The sequence below is a fragment of the Bos grunniens genome, chromosome 13 (genome assembly GCF_055505025.1).
Source record: "Bos grunniens cultivar Pamir isolate PY7600 chromosome 13, Bosgru_T2T1.0, whole genome shotgun sequence".
In the NCBI taxonomy this organism is placed as follows: Eukaryota; Metazoa; Chordata; class Mammalia; order Artiodactyla; family Bovidae; genus Bos; species Bos grunniens.
Window position 1 is genome coordinate 52,556,471 of NC_141177.1, and position 24,788 is coordinate 52,581,258.

At 39.0% G+C, this 24,788-nt stretch overlaps 1 protein-coding gene across 2 annotated transcripts in view; it reads right to left on the reverse strand.

Annotated features, from left to right (window-relative positions):
* PTER (phosphotriesterase related) overlaps positions 1-24,788 on the reverse strand; it is a 76,702-nt gene that overhangs the window by 16,897 nt on the left and 35,017 nt on the right. For both annotated transcript variants that reach the window (XM_086334181.1, XM_086334182.1), the window contains 2 exons: positions 20,203-20,673; positions 17,257-17,522 (listed from right to left, as the gene is read on the reverse strand). In XM_086334181.1, coding sequence (XP_086190307.1) covers positions 17,257-17,522; positions 20,203-20,634 — 698 coding nt within the window. In that variant the 5' untranslated portion in view covers positions 20,635-20,673. The remainder of the gene's footprint in view (positions 1-17,256; positions 17,523-20,202; positions 20,674-24,788) is intronic.

The following is a 24,788-nucleotide window of genomic DNA, read 5'->3' on the forward strand; positions in this document are numbered from 1 at the left end:
CCACTGCTCCTTTTGTGATGAGAGCATCCACCCACTTCCACCACCACATTCCCTACGACAGCACTTCCCTATGGAGAAATACACCCCATCACAACAGCATCTCACCCAGCATACAGAAAGTCTAACAAGGTGACTTAACTACACTCAACTGACAATCAGCTGGATGACTTCCAGGGACTGTCAAGATGCTACTGAAGTTGCATTTATGCATGTGACTTTTTTTTTTCTGCTTGGAGAAAGGATTGACCCCAGATGTCAAAATGGTACCAGGGAAAAATATACTCTGCTTGACGTCTTTCAGATGAGGCTTAAACAGAGGTCCTGCCCCTCCCGGTCATCAGTGATCTCAGAGCACTTCTTACAAGAGCGAAGGTGTCAACCTCAAGCCAGTTTTCCTCATTCCATATTCTATGTGCGTTAGTCACTCAGTCATGTCCGACTCTTTGCGACCCCGTGGACTGTAGCCCGCCAGGCTCCTCTGTCCATGGGATTCTCCAGGCAAGAATACTGGAGTGGGTTGCCGTATTGTCTATTTCCATGAATAAATACATTCTTTCTTATTGCAGTCTTCCCCAGCCTTTGAGGTAAATATCTTTCACCTCTTGCCCTAAATAGTGTGGTGATTTTGAGATGCAGAAGAGCTGCTGCGTTTCACACTGGAGAAAGTCCCTTCTTCAAGGTCAATCATGTTGACCACAAATGTTATCTGTAACATATCCTGGAATTTCCCAAGAGGAAGATGAAATATTCGTATCAAGTATTTATTCTTGTTATTTATATCATTTCTTCTGTTTGCTCCTCAACCAGTAAACAGATTCTCTTTATAAGGAACAGGCATTCATTGATGACAAATATATCGCTATTAGCTAAGAAAACAGTTCTATGACACCATCTGGCTGTCTTTATTTTCAGAATATGGTTATCACGTACGTACGTTTTTAAGGCCAGTACTGAAACGCAAGACGATTGATTCTCTTTTTCAAACCTCTTTATATTCTAGATCTTTATCCAAGAGCTGAGGGGTTTAGTTTAATGTCAAAATGCACTCTGAGTGGGAGCAAGGAAATCTGTGTGAAGTGATAATTTAGACAAGGGCCTGTGAGCTCTCTGGGAAGAAAGAACTAAGAAGCAGAGGAAAGGATATGATACGTGGGTGTGATCCAGATGATAACATTACCTAACATTTGTCTTGGGCTTTTCCGGTTTCAAAGAACTTGCAAATATATGATTTCATCTCGTACACTCAAGCACACCTTCATGAATTAATTCAGCAAACATTTACTGTCTTGTACTGCTACCTACCCTGTGCTAGCTTTTGTGTTGGGAATACTCCTATGAATAAGAAATTTAAGCAGCAGTCTCAAAGAACTGAAAGTCATGGAAGCAAACACATATTTAAATTAATAATTACAGTTGTTGTCATTGAAAGCTTTTTATAGTACAATCAGATCGGATCAGATCAGTCGCTCAGTCGTGTCCGACTCTTTGCGACCCCATGAATCGCAGCATGCCAGGCCTCCCTGTCCATCACCAACTCCCGGAGTTCACTCAGGCTCATGTCCATCAAGTCAGTGATGCCATCCAGCCATCTCATCCTCTGTCGTCCCCTTCTCCTCCTGCCCCCAATCCCTCCCAGCATCAGAGTCTTTTCCAATGAGTCAACTCTTCACATGAGGTGGCCAAAGTGCTGGAGTTTCAGCTTTAGCATCATTCCTTCCAAAGAAATCCCAGGGCTGATCTCCTTCAGAATGGACTGGTTGGATCTCCTTGCAGTCCATGGAACTCTCGAGTCTTCTCCAACATCACAGTTCAAAAGCATCAATTCTTCGGCGCTCAGCCTTCTTCACAGTCCAACTCTCACATCCATACATGACCACAGGAAAAACCATAATACATACAGAATATTGTGAAAGGATAATGAAAGAGGCAACTCATTTGAGTTGAGTCTTGAAGAAAACTATTCAGATGTAGGTTGGTGGGGTTCAAGTGTCAGATGAAGAATGGATAATCCAGAAGAACACCTATTGAGAGGTAAAAGAGCTTGTTGTTTCTGGAAGATAAGGCTGAATTTATCAGCAGTAACATGCATGAGGGGAGATGCATCCATCTATCCATCCATTCATCCATCTGATAAGAAATTGTTGATCATTTATTTACTATGATGTACGAGCTGGGAAAACAAAGACAAATAATATGGAATCCCGTCCTTCAGGAAGATCACTGTCCAATAGGAAAAATAGACATGGAAACAGATCATTGCTTTTCAGACCTTGCCGAGTCTAAGAAAGTACTCCTAGGATCTGGGATGACACAGAGGAGATACCAAACACTGCTTGGCTCATTCAAGAAAGGCTTGATAGAGAAAAACATCTCTGATGAGATGTATATTGAAGAAAGGCTCTGCCTAGTAGATCAGAGAATACTGTATTCACATCAGAGGGATGAGGTCATGTGAGAAGCATGTAGGAACACTCAGCACAGGTTACTCAAAATCGTGGTCAGTGTGGCTTTAGCCCAGCTTCTGCCTGTGCATCTAGAAAGGACAGGAGATGAGTTGGAAACATTGGTAGGGACCAAATAACCAGGATGTTTGGATTTTGTGCTGCAGGTGACATGGAACCTCTGAAGAGTTGTAAATCAGGATGGAGATACGTAAAGCAGATTTGTGTTTGGAAAGATCCAAATAGTAGCAACATGGAGGCTAGATTAGGGAGCAAAACTAACAGAGTGATTTCCTGTTTGGAGATAATTACAGTGGTTTAGGGGACAAATGAGGATCTGAGTTAAGTTAACAACAGAAGAATGGATAGGAGGGGCTGTATTTGGAGATCTTAGTGGGGTAGACAGTTATTATTTTGTGGGGGTGCAAAGGGCAGGGGAATTTAGGTTAGCATCTGGGCGAATCATGCTGTCATAGACCAGAACAGGGCAAGAAGGAAGAGTCAAGTGATGGGACTTGGTCCCCATCATGACAGAAGTGGAGAAAGAGAAACCTGGGCCTGCTGTGGGCAGTTCATTAGATGTTGGCATCATTAAATGCTACCAAGAGCATGGAAAGGGCAGGTTCTGAAACTCATAATGAACTGGTGAAATACAGATGCTGGGTATTAACACAAATGCAGAAATGAAGAAACCAAAGCTTGGGTCTCTTAACTGATCAGGAATCCAGGAATTCTAGCTCCTAGGCTAGTGCACTTTCCATTATATTGTGCAGTGACTTTTTTGGAATTCATCAGACATCCAACCTGTGACTTCCTGGGCCTGGACGGTAAGCATCATGTGTTGGTCTATTTTGAGACTTGAATTCAGAGCCTGACACATCCAGAAACACAGAATATATTCAGTGCTGAAACTTATGAACTTGACCAAGTAATTAAATTTTTCTTTAATTTAAAAATACAGTAATAAGGGGATGCTTATAGACAACTGATTTATTTAAAACAATGTAGAATTTCAATGACTGGTTATTATAAAAATTGTTTACCACAAAAGAAACGCCCCCCAAAATTCTGTCTCCCTCATCACTGAATTTCTTAATTTAAAACCAATGAATATTTGTGTAGATCATACCATGTGGGATTCTTTACAATTTAATGAGAGTTCTTCAACAGCTACTTAAAAGAATTATTAAACTCACCTAGAACTATTGATTTAATAACTAAAATAATTTTTAAAATATTTATATTATGTCTAAAAGAAATTAATATATAAATTACTATAATCTGATAAATTCAATGTTACTATAATTCTAAAACATTAGTCACATATATTCCTATATTACTAGTGGCAGTTACAGCTGAATTACAAAATCTGAAAAATTCTTAATTGATGAATTTCAATTAATTTATTTTTAATGTCAAAAACAGAAACTGAATAGAATGGTGTAAGTTTTAAATGTAAGACTATTCCCTCAACAATGCCTAAACATTGTCTATAGCCAGAAAGTATAATTTATTACGTCAAGTAAATATTTACCGGGAACTTTGGTTTCACACAAACTCAAAACCATCAATTCACATGGTACATTCACATTAATATACTAGTTTATTCACATACATGTAGGTATTTTAAAGATTCTTTTGTCTTTCTTTAGAGGATTCTTTTTGTGATAAAGGATTACTTTTATGCTTCTCAACTGTAGAGAGTAACTGGGAATAAAAAGCAATAGAGAAATAATTTAGATTGCCATGTGTTTATTTTGCATATTCCCCATTATCTATATATTTGAACAAACATGATTCAGTTGTCTGCTTGGGCACATTATCCTACAGAGATGTTTAATGACGTCATAGGAGAGAATGACGTCACATTTTCAATATTATGACATAAGTCTAAGCTTAAGGAAAAGGAACAGATGGCTGCAAGACAGAAAAACCCTTGTTTAAATTACACTAAAACCAGAAGTTGGCTCTGAATTGCAAAATGTAATTAAAACTTCATTTTAAAATGCATTTCACAGTTTATCCACCCTAGGAAGAGCTTTTTACCATATGAACTTTGCAGCTGCCACAGAGCACAAAAGAGGTTGCGTTTTTCATGTAAAGCGATACATAGTTCATGGAATGATGGTATTGAGGAGAGTGAAGATAAATCTCATAGACATGGCAATCCTATTTGTTAAAATGTCACATTTCTTGGGAATGGTGTCAGAGGCATGAAAAATGGCTTTAGAAGAAAAAATTACTTGTGGGAGGTTTTGGTGGCTATAATGTGTTGGAGAGAAGACAGGACCAGTGTCTTCATTTGCTGTTGACATTGGGCTGATTCGCCCAAGTGTCTGCGTTAAAGAGTGCAATTTGGGATAATTAACACATGCCAATTACCAACATAAGTTAATTAATTGCATTTTATTCAGCACTTTTAGGTATACTATGTAGTTTTGCTCCATTTCAGTTTGTCCAATATTTGTCTGGATTTTCTATTTCTTGTTAAATAGGTCTTTTTCTTTACTTTTATTTTACTTCTCTTAAACAGTAAAAGGAAAACTATGACAAGCAATACTTGGGGAAATTTGTCTAACACTTTAAGGGTTAAAAAATAATTTTTCTTAACCCCTTTGACAGATGAGTAAAAGACTTGGAGGCGTCAGTGACTTGCTCAAGGTCACTCAGAAAGCAGGTGCTGTTGTCAGAGGTAGGATCAGACACTGTTCCTAGCACCCTCTCTTTCTCCATTGTCCCAGATGCATAGAACATGCACTGCATTCGTGAAGGGATAGCTGTGGCCAGTGTCACTACACAACATCACACTGAAATGTGCTCATGTTTTGTGTGTGTTTCTGTCTCACTGAGTACTCTCTACAAATCAATGTAGATTTCTTAAAAAATGTTATGGGGTATAGTTGATTTGACAATATTGTGTTAGTTTCTACTGTACAGCAAAGCGAATCAGTTATACATATAAAATATCCACTCTTTTTTAGATTCTTTTCCCATATAGGTCATTATACAGTATTCAGTAGTGTTCCCTGTACTATACACTAGGTTCTTTTTAGTTATCTATTTTATATATAGTTATATAGTAGTGTGTATATGTCAATCCCAACCTCCCAATTTATCCCTCCCTCCTTTCACCCCTGATAACCATAAATTTGCTTTATATGTGTGACTCCACTTCCATTTTTGTAATAAGTTCATTTTTACCATTTCTTTAAGATTCCACATATAAGTGCCATCATATGATATTTGTCTTTCTCTGAGACAGAGGTGGTCTCTAGGTCCATCCACGTGGCTGCAAATGGCATTATTTTGTTTGTTTTTATGGCTTAGTAATATTCCATTGTAGATATATACCACATCTTCTTTATCCATCCTCTGTCAGTGGGTATCTAGGTTGCTTTCATATCCTGGCTATTGTAAATAGTGTTGTAATGAACACTGGGATACATGTATCTTTTTGAATTATTTTTTTTTTCATATATATGCCCAGAATTGGAATTTCTGGATCATATGGTAGCTTTATTTTTAGCTTTTAAGGAACCTCCATGTTTTTCTCCATAATGGTTGTATCCATTTATATTCCCATCAACAGTGTAGGAGGTTTCCCTTTTCTCCACACCCTTTCCAGCATTTGTTGTTTGAAGAGATTTTTTTTCCTTTTCTTTTTTAATTGGAGGATAATTGCTTTACAATGTTGTGTTGGTTTCTGCTGTACAACAATGCAAATCAGCCATATATATATATATATATATATATATATACATATGTATATATGTATACATATATGTATATATATATATATATATATACACACACACACATGCACTCCCTCTTGAGCCTTGCCTCCACCACCACCCCACCCGTCTAGGTTATTACAGAGCACCACGCTGAGCTCCCTGTGTTATATAGCAGGTTCCTACTAGCTAGCTATTTTACACATGATAGTGTATATACGGGGCTTCCCAGGTAGCTCAGCTGGTAAAGAATCTGCCTGCAATGCGGGAGACCTGGGTTCAGTCCCTGGGTTGGGAAGATCCCCTGGAGAGGGGCATGGCAACCCACTCCAGTATTCTTGCCTGGAGAATTCCTATGGACAGAGGAGCCTGGTGGGCTGCAGTCCATGGGTTGAAAAGAGTCCAACATGACTGAGCGAATAAGCACAGCACAGTGTATATATGTAATGCTACTTTCTCAATTTGTCCTACCCTCTACTTTCTTAGTTGTCCTACCCCACTTGATGATAGCCTTTCTGATTGGTGTGAGGTGATACCTCATTGTAGTTTTGATTTGAGTTTCTCTAATAAGTAGTGACGCTGAACATCTTTTCATGTGCCTCTTAGCCATCCATGAGTCTTTTTGGAGAAGTATCTATTTAGATCTTCTGTCCATTTTTGATTGTTTCTTTTTTTTTAATTGATCTGCATTAGCTGTTTGTATATTTTGGAAATTAATCCCTTGTTGTTTGATTCATTTGCAAATATTTTCTCCCATTCTGCGGGTTGCAATGTAGATTCTTATGTAAAATTTAACTGCAGAAAAAACTAAGTTTATACAGTAGCTATGATGACATGTTTAAAAGCACCTACTTTTTCTTATATTTTCCTATCATCTGCAATAGTGGTAACAGAAGAAATGTCAGAGGACATTAGGAAATGGGAAAGAAGCAGTGTCATTAGTAATTATTTGCTTTTAAAAATTCTCATGTGCTTATCAGGCCCTTACTTTGTTCCTGATTAATTTCTTTTTTTGCTTGTTTTTGGTTTTTAAAAAATATTTATTTATTTGACTGCATCGGGTCTTAGTTTTGGCACATGGGATCTTTGTTGCATCTTTGGGATCTTTCATTGTGGTGCACGGATTCTCTAGTTGTGGTGCACGGGCTTAGTTGCCCTGCAGCATATGGGATCTCAGTTCCCTGAAGAGAGATTGAACCTATGTCCCCTGCATTGCAAGGTGGATTCTTAACCACTGGAGTACCAGGAAAGTGCCTGCATTTCTCACTCAGTAGTTAGATCTGAGCCAATTTGACTAAATAAGTTGTCTTTACTATATATAATGTGTATAAAGTATACACTCTACAATGCATACTCATTTCTGTCCCCACATACATTTCATACATAATGCATGCATAAGCATAGTCCTAACAATAAACTATTAAGAAATATAGTACTGTATGCAGAGAATTCTAAATGTTATAAACCATTTCACGTGCAAAACATTCCGATTTTTTTAAAGTATTTCCATTCTATTTACATATATTAAAATATTTTGGTCAAGTTTAAGTTTGCTAAATTTCTGCCTGGAATTGTTTTTGAATGATTTCACTTTAATTCACTAGTATTCATAGGAATTAAAAGGATGCAGTTCCAAGGATCCCAAATGATTATTTTGGGATGGCTTTACAAAAACACCCTTAAGGTTGCTGCTGCTGCTGCTGCTGCTAATCGCTTCAGTCCTGGCCGACTCTATGCGACCCCGTAGACGGCAGCCCATTAGGTTCCCCTGTCACTGGGATTCTCCAGGCAAGAACACTGGAGTGGGTTGCCATTTCCTTCTCCAATGCATGAAAGTGAAAAGTGAAAGTGAAGTCGCTCAGTCGGGTCCGACCCTTAAGGTTAAGCCACCATAATTAGAATAGAATACTCATGTTGAAGCCAGAAAGTGGGTCTTTCTCCTTGCTACATCCTAGTGTCTGATATATGGTATTTAGACACTTAACAAATATTTGGTGAATGAAAGAATAAATGAAATTATTCTTCACTCCATTACTTCATCTAATTAAGAGCATAAAAAATGTATCAAAATTGCATCCTTTAAAGAGGTGGGCAAATTTGGCATGAATAATCAGGGCTAAAGAGAATAATATGTGTTGATAGTCCATCCCCTGTGCTCTGCCTTCTCTTTTAGAAACCCTCAGGTAAAATTCCTCTGCCTTCCATGGGGAGAAATTTTCAGAGAGATGTGCTGTGTTCCTGCACTTAATTATCACTGTGCCCCTAATCATACTCTAGGCCCTGGGTTTCCATCAAAGCCCTCTGTTTTGTTAAATACATAATTAAGCAGAAAAAGACTGAGGCACAGCACCTGTCTGTTGCCCTCCCAAGGGCTTGGAGTTTGATCAGTAAATAGCTAATGCCCAAATACCTTCCAACCATGTCTCTCTACCCCACCCTCCTTGGTAATGAAAGAATTTTGTTGTCATAAAAATACCTACAGCTACTCTATAGTCCACGGCAGAGAAAACTTCCTTGGAGGCAGGTGGCAACAAGACTCTCCCTGGGTTGTCTTCTTCCATCACATATATCCTGTATCAGACCAGGCCCAGAGGCAGGGCTCTGATGACGTGCCACCTGAAAATGTGGCTGGAGTTTTAACAGATAGTCAAGTTTTAGTAAGTGATTAAAAGGCACAAAGCCTTTGTGGATTAAAAACCCAGACAGCATCACGGAAGTGCTGGTGTTATTTTCTGACAAATGTTGACTTTGGGTGGCTGTAACTGTCAAGGGCACCCCCCTGTGATATTCCCTAGGGTTACACCCGCTGCATTCCTGGGCACTTCCACCGGCCTGCATTTCCTAAAGAGAACAGATGGTTAGGGGAGGGGACTAGACACAGAAGCAGATTTATCTTGTCAGGCTGTTGTCTCCAGGCAAATGACCTGAAGCAGGTCACAAATGTTCACGTGACAACAGTGTGGTTTAGAGTGTCCTAAGGCGATGGCCATTCATTAACCCTTCCCTCTCAGGGTCCCAACTGCTTCCCTGGGCTAGGCCTATCACAGTTTTGTTGTTGTTGTATGTGTACATGCACGTATTTTAAGATAAAATGCCTTATGTCTGAAAGTGAGTGAAGAGTTACATATCTTCGAAAATATTTATTGCTTTAATAAATTAAAGGTGTCCAGGATTATGGACACCCTGAAGTATTTTATTTTTTATCATATATCATGTATTTACTTATATTTCCCTATCATTAAGTACTCTGACTCTGAAGTAATTGCATTTTGTATTCTCAAATGATAGAAATCCTACCTTTAAAGAGAAGAATGAAGTTTTACAGGGATTGAAAGCCTGTTAAAAGCTAGAAAGCCCAGTGTCCTAAAAAAGGGTCACAGGACAGAGCCAGCACCTTAACTTGCTACCAGCAATCACAACAGCCCGTGGGTTCAGAACCTTCTCCTTTATGCCCCCAAATTTCTGTTGTTGTTTTCCTGGAAGGCTTGTTTTCAGGATTCTCTTCTTTTTGTGTGTGTTGTCTGTGCGTTTTGTTACACGAGATACATGTTCTTTTGTGATGTGTCCCCATTATAGAAGCTGAAGTCCTTGCCCTTTCAATACAGATCAGACGGTGTGTGCAGCAGTGGACCTCAGAGAGTCTGTGAAAAGATGACCTAGTCCAACGTTAGCCTGGCAACTGTCTTGCTGTGAACACTCACATCAAAAAGCTAACGTTGCCCGCCTCTGCCCCCCTGACTTTTTTCTTCTGTTACTTTATTTGGTTTGTTTTTCCCAGTGCACTCCTTTTTGTGAGGCCATTTCCCCTAATTTGCCTGTGCTCTGAAATATTCATACTTATAGGCACAGTACTGTTTTTTTAGACACTGGAACCCTGAATCATCCCTGTATGGGTACAGAATGGGTGGCTGTTCTAGGATTGGTCTCAGGATTTTCTAGGGTGCTCTGAGTTTGGCTGATGTCAGGTCAAGCTCTACCTTCCATCTCAGGCCATTTTTAAAAGAGGCAATGAAATGGCAGTCAATGAAACTGAGATAGTGTAGCTTTATCGCTCAAAAGAAAATACATATACAAGTGTGTGTACACATATATGTGTACCTATACATGTTGATTTTATGAGCAAAAAATAAACAGATATATATACAGACATATATATGTATGCATATATATATTTATATTTTTTATTAAAATATTTTTAAAGACTCCATTTTATTTTATTTTAAACCTTTTGGCTGCATGGCATGTAGGGTCTTAGTTCCCTGATCAGGGGTATAGTTTGACTATCTGAACAGAGAAGTCCTACTGTTTTAGAAGTTAAGGTTTATCTCACAATTTCCAGTGAAAGGTTACGTTCTATTAATGCCAAGCATAATTTTCTAGGGCTTCCCTGATGGCTCAGTGGTAAAGAATCCGTATGCCAATGCAGGAGATGTGAGTTGAATTTCTGGCTTGGAGAAGGAAAGGGCAACCCACTCTTCTTACCTGGGCAGTCCCATGGACAGAAGAACCTGGTGGGCTATAGCCTCCATGGCATTGCAAAGAGTCGGGCATGACTGAGCAACTGAGCAGGCATCATTTTCTAACTTGCTTACATGTCTAGCTATAAACAGATAGATTCTTTAAGAAAGCTGGAGCCAGTTTAAGCAGTAGGGCAGGCTGAACATTCACAGGAAAACTTCCAAGCAGAGTATATATAAAATAATGAATAAAATGAAAAGGGACAAAAGATCATATTTTAAAATGCCTGTCTAAGCTGGTAGGAAAGCAAAGGACTTGCTCGGGGTGGCTGGGGTGGGTGGTGGTGGTGCAGAAACAAAAGAGAGAGCAGAGAAATGAGGTGTAGGGGTGACCCAGAGCTGCCTTTTTCCCACGTGCTTTTTTTTATTGCAGTGTAACTGATGTTTAATATTATGTAACTTTCTAGTGTACAACATAGTGATTCACAACTTTTAAAGCTTGTATTCCATTTATTAGTTATAAAATATTGACTATATTCCCTGTGTTGTATAGAATATCATTGTGGCTTATTTATTTTATACATAGTAGTTTATACCTTTTAATCCCCTTCTGCTACCTGGTCCCTCCCCTTATCCTCTCCCCACTGGTAACCACTAGTTTGTTTTCTTTATCTGTGAGCTTATTTCTTTTTTGTTATATTCATTGGTTTGTTGTATTTTTTTAGATTCCACACATAAGTGATATCATATAGTGTTTGTCTTTCTCTAGTAGTACACTATCTATCCATGTAGTTGCAAATGGCAAAATTTCATTCCTTTTTATGGCTGAGTAGTATTCCATTCGGAGAAGGCGATGGCAGCCCGCTCCAGTACTCTTGCCTGGAAAATCCCATGGATGGCGGAGCCTGGTAGGCTGCAGTCCATGGGGTCGCTAAGAGTCAGACACGACTGAGTGACTTCCCTTTCACTTTTCACTTTCATGCATTGGAGAAGGAAATGGCAACCCACTCCAGTGTTCTTGCCTGGAGAATCCCAGGGGCGGGGGAGCCTGGTGGGCTTCCGTCTCTGGGGTCGCACAGAGTCGGACATGACTGAAGCGACTTAGCAGCAGCAGTATTCCATTATATATAATGGAGTACTGTATATCACTTCTTTATCCAGTCATCAGTTGACGGGCACTGAGGTTACTTCCATATCTTGGCAATTGCAGATGATGCTACTGTGAGCATTGGGGGGGCACATATCTTTTCGAATCATTGTTTTTGGCTTTGGGGCTTTATATCCAGGAGTGAAGGTTCTGGGTCACATACTCCTTCTATCTTTAGTTTTCTGAGAAACCTCCATACTGTTTTCCATGGGACTGTACCAACTTACACTCCCACCAACACTATACAAAGGTTTCCTTATCTCCACATCCTTGCCAACATTTGTTATTTGTGTTCTTTTTGATGATGGCCATTCTGACAGGTGTGAGATGATATCTCACTGTGGTTTAATTTGCCTGATGACTAATGATATTGAGCATCTTTTCATGTGTCTGTTCATCATTTCTATGTCTTCTTTGGAGAAATATATATTCAGATCTTCTGCCCATTTTTTAATCAGATTGCTGTTTTCTGTTACCTGGAGGGTTTTAAAGGGTGAAGTGAGAAAGTGCTGGGGATGAACAGAGATCAATCAGAGATATAGCTTCCACCAGTACATAAAGGGAGTACTCCTTTCACTCCCCCCAAAAACACCCATGTGGGTGGACTCAGTAAAAACCTGGCCCACAGAAGGAGTTTTTAGAGATTTTATTTCTTCCTCAGTCTTGTCTTCTGGTGGAATGGAGGTAGTCAGGAAAAGAGTCTTCCATGAGAATCAATAACCACAAACCTGTACTTACTGAATTTAGGGGCCAAAATTCATAGCATCTGTGTGGTTCTAAAACCCTCAAACATCTAAGCTGTCACAAAAAGACAAACACAGTTCAATTCTACATATATGAGATACCTGCAGTAGTCACATTCATAGAGACAGTAGAATGGTGGTTGCCATGGACTGGGGGTAGGGAGCATCGAGGGGAGAGGGGATATTGTTGTTTCATGGGCATAGAGTTTCGGTTGTGCAAGATGAAGAGAGTTCTAGATATTAGTTGCCAAACAATATGAATGTACCAAAAACAACCAAACTTGACACTTCAAAATGGTTGAGGTGGTAAATTTTATGTTATATGTATTTTCAGTTCAGTTCAGTTACTCAGTCCTGTCTGACTGTTTGCAACCCCATGGACTGCAGCATGCCAGGCCTCCCTGTCCATTGCCAACTTCCAGAGTTTACTCAAACTCATGTCCATTGAGTTGGTGATGCCATCCAACCATCTCATCCTCTGCCGTCCCCTTCTCCTCCTGCCTTCAATCTTTCCCAGCATCAGGGTCTTTTCTAATGAGTCAGTTTTTCACATCAGGTGGCCAAAGTACTGGAGTTTCAGCTTCAGCATCAGTCCTTCCAATGAATATTCAGGACTGGTCTCCTTTAGGACAGACTGGTTGGATCTCCTTTGCAGTCCAAGGAACTCTCAAGAGTCTTCTCCAACACCACACTTCAAAAGCATCAATTCTTCAGCAGTATGTATTTTACCACAGTAAAAACTGGTTTATAATTTTTAAAAATTTAGTTTAAAGTAGTCTCAAGTTAGTAATGCCCCCTAACTCCCTATAAGAAACAAACAAGACAAAACAAAAAAAATAGGAAAATACCCTCTAACCTAGAACTCATAATAATTTCCAAACAATCTAAGATCACAGTAATATTTTACAAGGAAATAATGAATGAGGGCCAGAAGAACCAACGAACTATAAAGTCAGAGTAAAAAGACAGTGGAAATTAGGTTTATTAACTACAAAGTTAAGATTGTATTTTTGATAATTTTTAAAAGATGAAGCTGAAAATATGATGAAGGAAAAATAAATGATCAAAATTAACCAAGGAGAACTTAAAAGTAACCAAATGAAACTTATCGAAGAAAAAATCTATAGTTCTTAATATTATAAACCAAACGGATGGACTAAGCTGCAGATTGATTCCACTGGAGAGAGAAGTAGTAAATAGGAAGATGAGACTGAAGAAATTACAGCTCAAAGACACAAATGAATAACGAAGTACAGGTATTAAGATCCTACATGTATCAACTTATATATAATAAGGAAATAGGAAGCAATATTTGAAGAGACAATGGCTGAAGTTTTTCAGAAACAATGGAAAATACCTTCCTACCCAGGAATTCCAAGCAACAAAATAAAAAAGAAATTCACACCGAGATAGCTCATAGGGTAAAATACAGAACAGGTGACAAAGATGGTACAAGTAATCTGAAAAACGGACAGATAACTTAAAAGGAAACACAATTACTTAAAGCTGATATAACAGCAATAATACATGTCAGTTGAAAATGGAATACCTTTAAAGGACTTAGGGAGAATAACTTTTAAATAGAATTATCCATTCTAATCCATTATTATAAATTATCTATTATATTAAATTATTCCTTATGAACGAAGGAATAAAGTCATTTTCAGACACATGAAACCTAAGTATTTATTACCAAAACAGACCCTCAGTAAAGGAAGATCAAATGATGTACCTCAGGAAATAAGTAATATTTTAAGGATAAAGATCTGACATGTGAGGAAAAAATGGTAAGCAAAGGAAAAAAGCAAAAACATTAATCTAAATATACACTGACCATGTTTTTAATAACAAAATAATATCTAATCACTGGGTTTTAAAAAATCAAGTAGACCCCACGTCCTGAAAAATTTAGCATATAACTTAGATTATGTCTGAGGCTGAAGGATTTTAAAGTCCTTGTATTACTAGGAAGGAAGGAAGGAAGGTAAAAATATTTACTGTATTCGAAACTTTTAAAATTATATGCATTAAATATACAGGTTGAGTTTTCTACTGTAACCACTAATAGAATATAAATAGTATACATACCTTCCAAAGAAGGGGAAAAATAGAATATGGAGATGAAAATGAAACAATAAAAATAAATCAAGAAATTTTAACAGTAACTATGACAAAAAAATCAGTGGACATAGTGAATGTAAAAAATTGGGTTTACCATATAAAAAGAATATGGCTGGGTAAAACTCCAAACCCAGCCATATGCTTTTTATATAAGACACACATAAACTATAAAGACAAACATGTAAAGATTGGTATAGGCACATCAACATCAGGTAAAACAGCTTTTAAAACCCCCTCCCCAGTATTCACATTACAATGTAGAGCAGCTCAATATATGTTGATATATTTCATTTCACCAGGAAAAATAATAATTTGTATGCATGTGATAACATAGCTTCACAATATATGATGCAAAAATTGAAATACGTACAATCAGAAACTAAAAATCCACCATGATGGATTTTAACATACTTCTCATGGTAACCAATAGATTGAGAAATCAAAAAGTCAGTAGAAATATAGAATATTTGAACACCACCATTAACAACTGTAGTCTAATGGATATATAGAGAGCGTTTATATGGTAACAGCAAAACACAATGTTTTCAAAAACCTAATAAATATTTTTAAATTAAAAAAAAATATATTATTTATACACTTTTGCATGTCTGATATATTTCACACTGTTTAAAAAGAATTAAAAATCATCTTATTGACTAAAGGTGCTACATATATTCCATATCATACAAAATATGATAAAAAATACATTATTTTAAATTCAAATGAAGCTACCCAAGACCTCAGAGCAAATGTAGAGGCAAAATTTAAAAGAAGTTGTCTCTGGGTCCAAAGATTCTATTCTTCACACTGTGATGTACTACCTCAGTGACCATTATCGAGAAGCATCCTTGTATTTTATCAGTACAACCAGAAGATTCCTGAAGATTGCCAAGTATTGATCTGGATACCAGCTGCCAGAACAACTGCCTTTACCTCCATGTCCCTCAGTTTTCCCATTAACACTCGCTTCTCTGTTCTGCCACAACTGTAACATGTTTAATATTTTTTCTGCACAAGATTTTACAGTGTTTTTATCAAGATGAAGCATTTTGCCAATACATTCCATAGGAACATTAATTTATTAAATAGCAGACTGTCAGGTCTCATGATCAGGATTTATCAGTCTGCTAACATGACTTTATTCCACTTTGCAAGATAGAAGCAATTGTAATGTATTATTATTCTCATTGGTACTATGTTAATTCCTTCATCAATTCAGTGCAAGGACCAGTGTCTAGCCTTTGCAACATTGTTGGACGTTTTCATTCTGATGACTGTAGCTACTGTCTGTTTATATAGTCAGTTATTTTACTGACCCTACACATCTAATATAATATGAGGAGGCTGAGTGGTGGACCTCAAAAAGACATGTCCATGTTTCAACTCTCTGAATCTTTGAAAGTGACCCTCTTTGGAAAGAGGGTCTTTTCAGATGTAATTAAGTTGACAATTTTGAGATGAGGTCATTCTGGATGATCTGGGTGGGCATTAAATCTAATGACGGGAGTCCTCATAAGAAACAAAAGAGGAGACACAGATGGGCTTGAGGAGGCCATCTGAAGACAGAGCATAAATTGAATTTAGGCGGCTACAAGCCAAAGAAAGCCTGGAACCACCAGACGGTGAAAACAGCAAAGAAGGCTCCTCCTTGTATGTCCTTGGAGGAAGCACAGCCTTGCCAACACCTTAATTTCAGACTGCTGGCCTCCAGAGCTGTCAGAGAATACATTTCTACTGCTTGAAGCCTCCCAGTTTCTTATAATTTGTTACAGAATGATAGGAAACTAAGATATAATATCACCAAACAAATAATATATGTATTACTATTACTTTTTTAGCATTGCATTTTCCAAAATTCAGATGATTCAAACCATCAGTCACAACAGCAAACCTCAACATTTATATGCGTGTTTTTATTCTCAGAATGAAACCAATTTGCCTTCCCTTTATATTTGCAGATAAATTTATCACTCTATCTACTGGTAAATACTAAGCAGTTGGAATTGACACCAACTGTGACATCATACCTTGAGGCAAAGCAGTGATACCTTTGAAGGTATTATGAAGGATTATGAATACCATCGGAGAAGGCAATGGCACCCCACTCCAGTACTCTTGCTGGAAAATCCCATGGGCGGAGGAGCCTGGTAGGGTGTAGTCCATGGGGTCGCAAAGAGTCGGACACGACTGAGCGACTTCACTTTCATTTTTCACTTTCATGCATTGGAGAAGGAAATTGCAACCCACTCCAGTGTTCTTGCCTGGAGAATCCCAGGGACGGGGAGCCTGGTAGGCTGCCGTCTGTGGGGTGGCACAGGGTCGGACACGACTGAAGCGACTTAGCAGCAGCAGCAGCATGAATACCATGAAGGGTTATGAAGGATTAACTAAATTAAAAGAAATGACTTACGCAAAATACCTAGGGTACTAACACAGAGTAGGGACACAAAAATGGCATCAGTGACTTTTATTAATGTTTATGGTAAAACTTTCTAAATACTATCTAACGTGTAGTTAGTAGTTTTCTCTAGTGTTTCATTGGTCTGATGATTCTATTTATTTGATCATCCATGAATCATGAGATGGTTGACATTAATTGGTAGATGTTCTGCTTACCTATCGATGTGTGACATAACGGTTTTGGAGATGTCTCCTCCAGCTTCTTGCAACACTCGGATAATCTGAAACGGTGCACTTTGATTCCTTCCGGGATGAATAATAACAGGACAGCCAAGCTGAGTCTGGGCGTGAGCTGTTGCCTGCAGAACCTTTCTTTCACTGTCAGTCAGAGGCCAGGAGCAACCAATTTCCCCAATAACACCACACTTGATACTGGTTCCATCGGCTCCACAGAGAATTTCATTAACAAGGACATCAGTAAGCTAAGGAAGAGTGAGAATGAAAATTTATAAACTGGATTTTATCAACAGAGAGTCAATACAGTATGTGAATGAATTTATTCATTGAGTCACTCATTCTTTTAAAAATGTATAAATATATTCAACATTCGTTCAGTTAATATTGGCAAATGAGAAAGGCATTTTACTGGCAAAATCTCAAATTCAACAAGTTATTCTAAAAGAATTTTAGAGTAGTCCAGTGGTTAAGACTCTATGCTTCCAATGCAGGGGGCCCGGGTTCAATCCTTCGTTGGGGAATTAAGATGATACATGCTGCAAATGTGGCCAAAAAAAAAAAAAAAAAGAATTTGAAAAGTTACATGTATATGTATAACTGAATCACTTTGCTGGACATCTGAAACTAACACAACATTGGTAATCAAATATACTCCAAAGAAAATTTTAATTAAAAAAAAACATAAAAAATACAAGTTACTCTAAATCAAAGATTTAATAGTATCTTACTGTGATTATTTACAAGAAATTCATGGATTTAGGAAGCTACATGGGGAAAAGTGACTTAAGAAGAGTACATACCTTGTACATTCATTCATTCATTGAGATAAAAATCCATAATTTAATCTCAGGGGCATGTAGAATGTAAAAAGACTGTCTTTGAGTCTGTGTCAACCGTAACAAGTAATTCTTTAATTCTCTATTATTTATTCTGTCCTTTACCCTACTGTTTTTGTTGTTTAGTTGCTAAGTTGTATCTGACTCATTGTGATTCCGTGGACTGTAGCCTGTCAGGCTTCTCTATCCATGGGATTTCCCAGGTGAAAATACTGGAGTGGATTGCCTTTTCCTTCTCCAGGAGATCTTCCTGACCCAGGGATTGAACTCATGTCTCCTGCATTGGCAAGTGGATTCTTTACCACTCAGCCTCCTGGGAAGTTCCCTTTACACTATGAAAAAGAAAGTATAGTCACTCAGTCATGTCCAACTCTTTGCAACCCCATGGACTATAGTCCTCCAGGTTCCTCTGTTCATGGAGTTCTCCAGGCAAGAATACTGAAGTGGATTGCCATTCCCTTCTTCAGGAAATCTTCCCGACCCAGTGACCGAACCTGGGTCAGGCAGATTCTTTACCATCTGAGCCATCAGGGAAGCTACACTATGCAGCAAAGCAAATTCACAGCATACAATTCTAAGATGACATTTTGGGGGAGTTCCTATTTATATTTACTGCTATGTGTGGTTAGAAGAATGTGTAATCCCTGATATCAGGATAGTCTTCAAATAATATCAATGTATATAAAGAGACCAATTAAATATATATATATATATATATATATATATTTGAATATATCCCTGGGCTTCCCTGGTGGTTCAGTGGTAAAGAATCCATCTGCCAATGCAAGAGACACAGAGACTCGGGTTTGATTCCTGGGAAAATCCCCTGGAATAGAAAATGGCAACCCACTCCAGTATCCTTGCCTGGAGAATCCCATGGACGGAGGAGCCTGGCAGGCTATAGTTCATGGGTTGGCAAAGAGTTGGACATGACTGAGCACACCCACAGACTGGGAGTCCATGTGTCCTAATGCAGGGGGCCTGGATTCAATCCCTGGTCAAGGAACTAGGATCCTGCATGCTGCATGGTGTGGCCAAAAATCAATCAATAAATAAGACACCAATTAAAAAGAGAATGGCCTTATTGGAAAAATGCAGATAAAAATCTGAAATATAAAGTATTTTAAAGACTGATTCTTTACAAAGGCTGCAGCTGACATTCTATGCCTATGAAACAGATAATGGAAGATACACATGAATATATACATATACATGTAAATACATATACATTTGTATTATGTGTATATATAGAAGGAGCACACATACACATGCAAAAAAAGCTTTGTGGCTTATTCTTTCTCTTTAATCCCTGAAAGATTTACTTTTCCTTCTGCCCATTCTTGCTTAAGATCCTATTTAAACAAAAACAGGAAAGTGGATTTTCTTCTACCCGTCTTGTTTTGTAAAAGGAGAAGGAAACATATTTGCAAAAGTGCCAAGTCTCTGCCTGCCAAGTTTCACCCTAGAGTGAATTTTTATTGCTGGTTACATTATAAAATCCAGAAAGAAAACTGAGGTTGCATAACTGAAGCTTACAATGGAAAGTTGAGATTTACACAAATCTGTGCCACCACTACTGAGCCGATATCATATACGTGAATCAAAGTATGAACATATCAGGTTTTTTGGTGACCCATGCATTAAGATCTTCTTCCAGGACACTGTTTCTTTGTAAAATGAAATGTTCCTAATTTAGGTCCCAGTGACAGATGTCTTTGCTAGCTGGCAAATTTCCATAGCATGCCTCTGAGCCAATGACATTTCCAAATGTAGATGACGTGTAGGGATAATCCAAGGTCTGAAGGGCTGACTGTTCTGAATTTACACACAAATGTCCAAGAAGGGCTTCCCTGGTGGCTCAGTGGTAAAAAATCCACCTGCCAACCAGGAGACAAGGGTTCAATCCCTGGATCGGGAAGATGCCCTGGAGGAGGAAACGGCAACCCACTCCAGTATCCTTGCCTGGGAAATCCCATGGACAGAGGAGCCTGGTGGGCTATAGTCCATGGGGTTGCAAGAGTTGGACATGACTTAGAGACTAAAGAACAACAACAACAATTGTCCAAGAAATGAAGGCTTTTATTGATACCTGCTCCACTGACTTGGCTCTGGTCTCTGAAGAGTGAGTCGCATCCACATAAAAGCCAGCTCCCGCTATGATGTGGACGCCAGTCTCTTCCGCAAGCCACTTCAAGGTCCGCACGTCTCGGCTCAGCCCAGTGGTGGTGTTTTCCACCAAAGCTCCTCCACCTTTGGCTTTAAAATCCAACAGTTCTTCCTTGATGGCTTCAGTCTCCTGATTCAGCTGCAGATTCTCTTTATGGGAATAAGGGTTTTTCTGGATCCAAAATAAATTTTTCATTATAATAGGCTCCTTGGAGATAGCTTCGTGGCTTGGAGGAGGTGGGTAGTAACAGCAGTCGAAGGTCATTGTCAAATGTTCGTGGGTCAGGGTGAGGCCCAGTGTGCCAGGCTCCACAAGGCCCAGGACTGTCTGAACTTTCCCACTTAAGGAAGACATTTCTGATGGGACCAGGCGATGCTCTAAAAAGAGTGTGTCCTGGAAAAAAAAAAAAACGATAATCAGAAAATTTAACACACACATAAATTCTGTCCATAGGGGATGTGAGGCTGTGAATGTATACCAGGGTAAGAGAATCAATGAAACTAGAGATATGATCTCACTCATCATCCTGCCAAAGTCAGAGTCTGTCGCTTGTAAATTGTTTAAGTTCACTGCAGCTCAAAGTAACATGTATGGTGTTAAATGTCCCCCAGCCACTTCCACTGGGACTTCTCCGTCCGATTTAATCCCAAGCTCATCTACTGGAAGTATTTCTTGATATTCAGTTCACATTTTTCTTTTGCTTAATTTTATCTCATTAGTCAGAGCTATGCTTCCTTGGATAATTCAACAATAATTTCCATTAAAAAAACTTCATAATCAATAACTTGTATCCGAAGTAGCCATATATCAGAACTGTTTCATTTGCCATTTTTCAGCTAAATTAAATATACTGTGATGACTGATCATTCCATGACTCATTTACTAGCCAGGTCCACTGTGTCAAAACTGGAGATATAAAAAGGTATACAATAAAACTGACTATGACAATTTCACAGATTATTCCCCCCAAAACAGCTAGGAGGAGCATGTCTAGGCCTAATAATGAAAAAACAAAAACAAACAAACCTCTCCATTCTAGGTGTTTTATTTTGTCTAGAGCACACAGTCAGAAATACACTTCAAAATTTTTAAAAGCAAAATTCTTAGGCTTAATGGAAGCTACTGTGCATTCTAACACGGAAATCTATTGTCTCTGAAAAGAACAAATGCCACTGTTTATCCTCTGTTTACTTTCTTTTGTAACACAAATAAGTCTGCACCAAGTTTCTATCAGCAAAGATCCCAATTCCACAGCTTTTCATTTCACAAATTAAGGGGTTTCACTTGGAAAAAAGAAAGGATATCCTGAAAGTGATGAAGATACACGGTCAAGGACAAAACCACGGCCAGAGACAGTGTCCCGCTGGAGCACCAACCAGACACATCCAAGGGATGGCAGAAAAAATCTACTGGGAACTGAGTAAAACGGAGTGTCCTTTGAAGCTCTCACATTGTTGCTTTTTTTCCCCTCCTCTCCCATCTTTTTTTATTATAGTAAAATATATATGTTGTTGTTTAGTTGCTAAGTCATGTCTGACTCTTTTGCGATCACATGGACTACAGCCCACCAGGCTCCTCCGTCCCTAGGATTTCCTAGGCAAGACTATTGGAGTGGGTTGCCATTTCCTTCCCCAGGGGATATTCCCAACCCAGGGATTGAATTCCAGTCTCCTACATTGGCAGGAGATTCTTCACCACTGAGCCACCTTTACTGTGCTTAGTCGTTCAGTCATGTCAGACTCTTTACGACCCCATGGACTGTAGCTCGCCTGGTTCCTCTGTCCATAGGTATTCTCCAGGCAAGAATATTGGAGTGGGTTGCCAAGCCCTCCTTCAGGGGATCTTCCCAACCCAGGGATCGAACCCAGGTCTCCTGCACTGCAGGCAGATTCTTTACCATTTGAGTCACCTGGGAAGCACATAATATATATAGCATACAATTTGCCATTTTATCAGTTTTGTGGGTTTTTAAAAATTTGTCTGTGTGGAGTCTTCGTTACGGCATGTAGGCTTTTTCTCTTGTTGCAGTGCACTCAAGCTTCTCTAGTTGCAGCTCTTCAGTTGCAATCTTAGCTCCCCAAACAGGGATTGAACCCACGTCTCCAGCATTGGAAGGTGGATTCTTAACCACTAGACCATAATTTTTAAATGTACAGTTCAGTGGCATTAATTACATTCACCATGTTTTACAACCACCATTAGCATCTGTTTCCAAAACTTTTTCATCACTCCAGACAAAACCTCTGTAAACATTAAGCAATAATTCCCCATTTTCTCTTTCTCAAGACTCTGATAACTACTAACTGACTTTGTGTCCCAGTGAGTTTAACTCTTTTAAATATTTCATTAAATATTTGTTCTTTCACTTTGTTCCTTTAAATGAAATTCTGAAACCATTTCCCCCCTTTGCCAGAGAACCACATCCCTTTGAGGATGGTCCTTTGTGACTTTCTGAGCATCAGTTTTCCCATCTGTAAATCAGAGCAACAGTGCACATTCATAGGCTGTCATAAGAATGAAATTAAATTATATAGCACAGGTAAAACGACCTGTCCAAGTGTCTGGCACCCAGCACACACCTTTGTTACGCTGACTTTGGAAACTCTTATATATGTCCTGCATTATTCCTTTTTAGAGGAAGTGATTGATTAAAAAAGTCATCATTTAGGGGCACAGTGGGTATAGGACAAATTTGTAACGGGTACAGCGCATATGTAAGACAAGGTGAAAATAAAGAGAGAAAGAGGAATACTGAGTTATGGGGCCACTTTATATCAAGCCACTGCAATCATCTGGAATCCAAGTGTTTGACATATATTGGTGTGCAATGCATAAAGGATTGATTAGACTGTTTGACAGAGAACTTTAGGACTTGTGGCTAGCATGGCCATTAATTTTTGCTTGAGAGTGCTCTTCTGCAAGTCAGGCTTCCAACAGCTAAATATTTCACATGGTGGTCATAACAGAAGATGTTTGTCTATTTATAGAATCACTCTGTAGCTGCCAGTCACTACAGAGGGCAATATTTTCCATTGATGATGTCCAAGAACTCACTGTTCAATGCTTTATTCCTTGAGACTGTAGCTAGTTCCTTCAGTTTATGGAATCAAAGTATCATTTAATAAGAGACTCAACGTTCCATATGGGTTCATTGGCTCTTTCCCTCCTTCCTGCTGGTGATCTTACAGATGTGTTCCTGGAGTATCTCCAGGGGCCAGAAACTTTGATAAATTGACAAAACACTATTGCTTTTACTAGAAAAGTGCCAAACCACATATTTAATTGATATAGATTTGAAAGAGCAATGTTGGTAAGTTTCAAGCTCACAAGCTGTGAGTCTTCATGAAAAAATATCACTTAAGAAATGTCGTCTCCTCCAGGAAATTCCTCTAACGTTCTCAGGCAGAACTAGTTGATGCTTCCTATGATCACATACAATGTAGCCCATACTTAAAAGATAAGAAAAGATTAAAGAACAAATTAGACCCAACACCACTCTAAGCTAGAATGTGTCTTTCAGCGCAGTGATCTCCATCCTTGTTGGCACCAGGAACTGGTTTTTTGGAAGACAGTTTTTCCATGGATGAAGGGGTGGGGTGGTGTGATGGAAGGGATGGTCTGGGGATGATTTAATCACATTACATTTATTGGGTGCTTTATTTCTGTTACTATTACATTGTGATACATAATGAAATAATTATACAACTCACCATAACACAGAATCAGATCATCAGGCCTTAGATTCTCATAAGGAGCCCTCAGCCTAGATGCTTCGCATGCACAGTTCACAGCAGGGTTTGATCTCCTACCAGAGTCTAATGCTGACAGGCTGATCTGACAGGAGGTGGAGCTCAACTGGTAATGCGGGGTTGAGGACCCCCGTTTTAGTGAGATTAAAGTATGCAGGTAGATTTCATAGTTTCTCTGCAGAAACTACGGGGTTTCTATGAGGCAGCCCTTTGGGGTCTATTTTCAGCCTGGAACTTGTTCTCTTCTTAATTGGCAGGCATGGGGCTATTAATGGCCTTCTGCCATAGAGAGAGAGCACAGAACACAGAGGACGATAAGTGCACAATAAAAGCTGCAGTGCACAACTGTGCAAATAGGAGTGACCTCCCCGCCCCAACCCCCCCACACCCCTCCGGCCCCAACCCCAGCCCCAACACAAAAAGGAGGCTTCTGGCATTTTACAGAAGACTTGCAAACTTCAGCGCTGCATACACCTGCCCAGAAGGTACTGGGGAAAGTGTTGTTGGTGGTGGTGGTGGTTTAGTCGATAAGTCGTGTCCGACTCTTGCGACCCCATGGACTGTAGCCTGCCAAGCTCCTCTGTCCATGGAATTCTCCAGGCAAGAATACTTAAGTGGGTTGCCATTTCCTTCTCCGGGAGGGGAAAGGGTTAGCCAGAGCTATAAACACAATTGCCACAAGATTTTTGTACTTCACATATGAAATCTGAACAGTCAGAGAGACTGAGGGAGGAAAGTCTGCAATTACTATTACAGCCC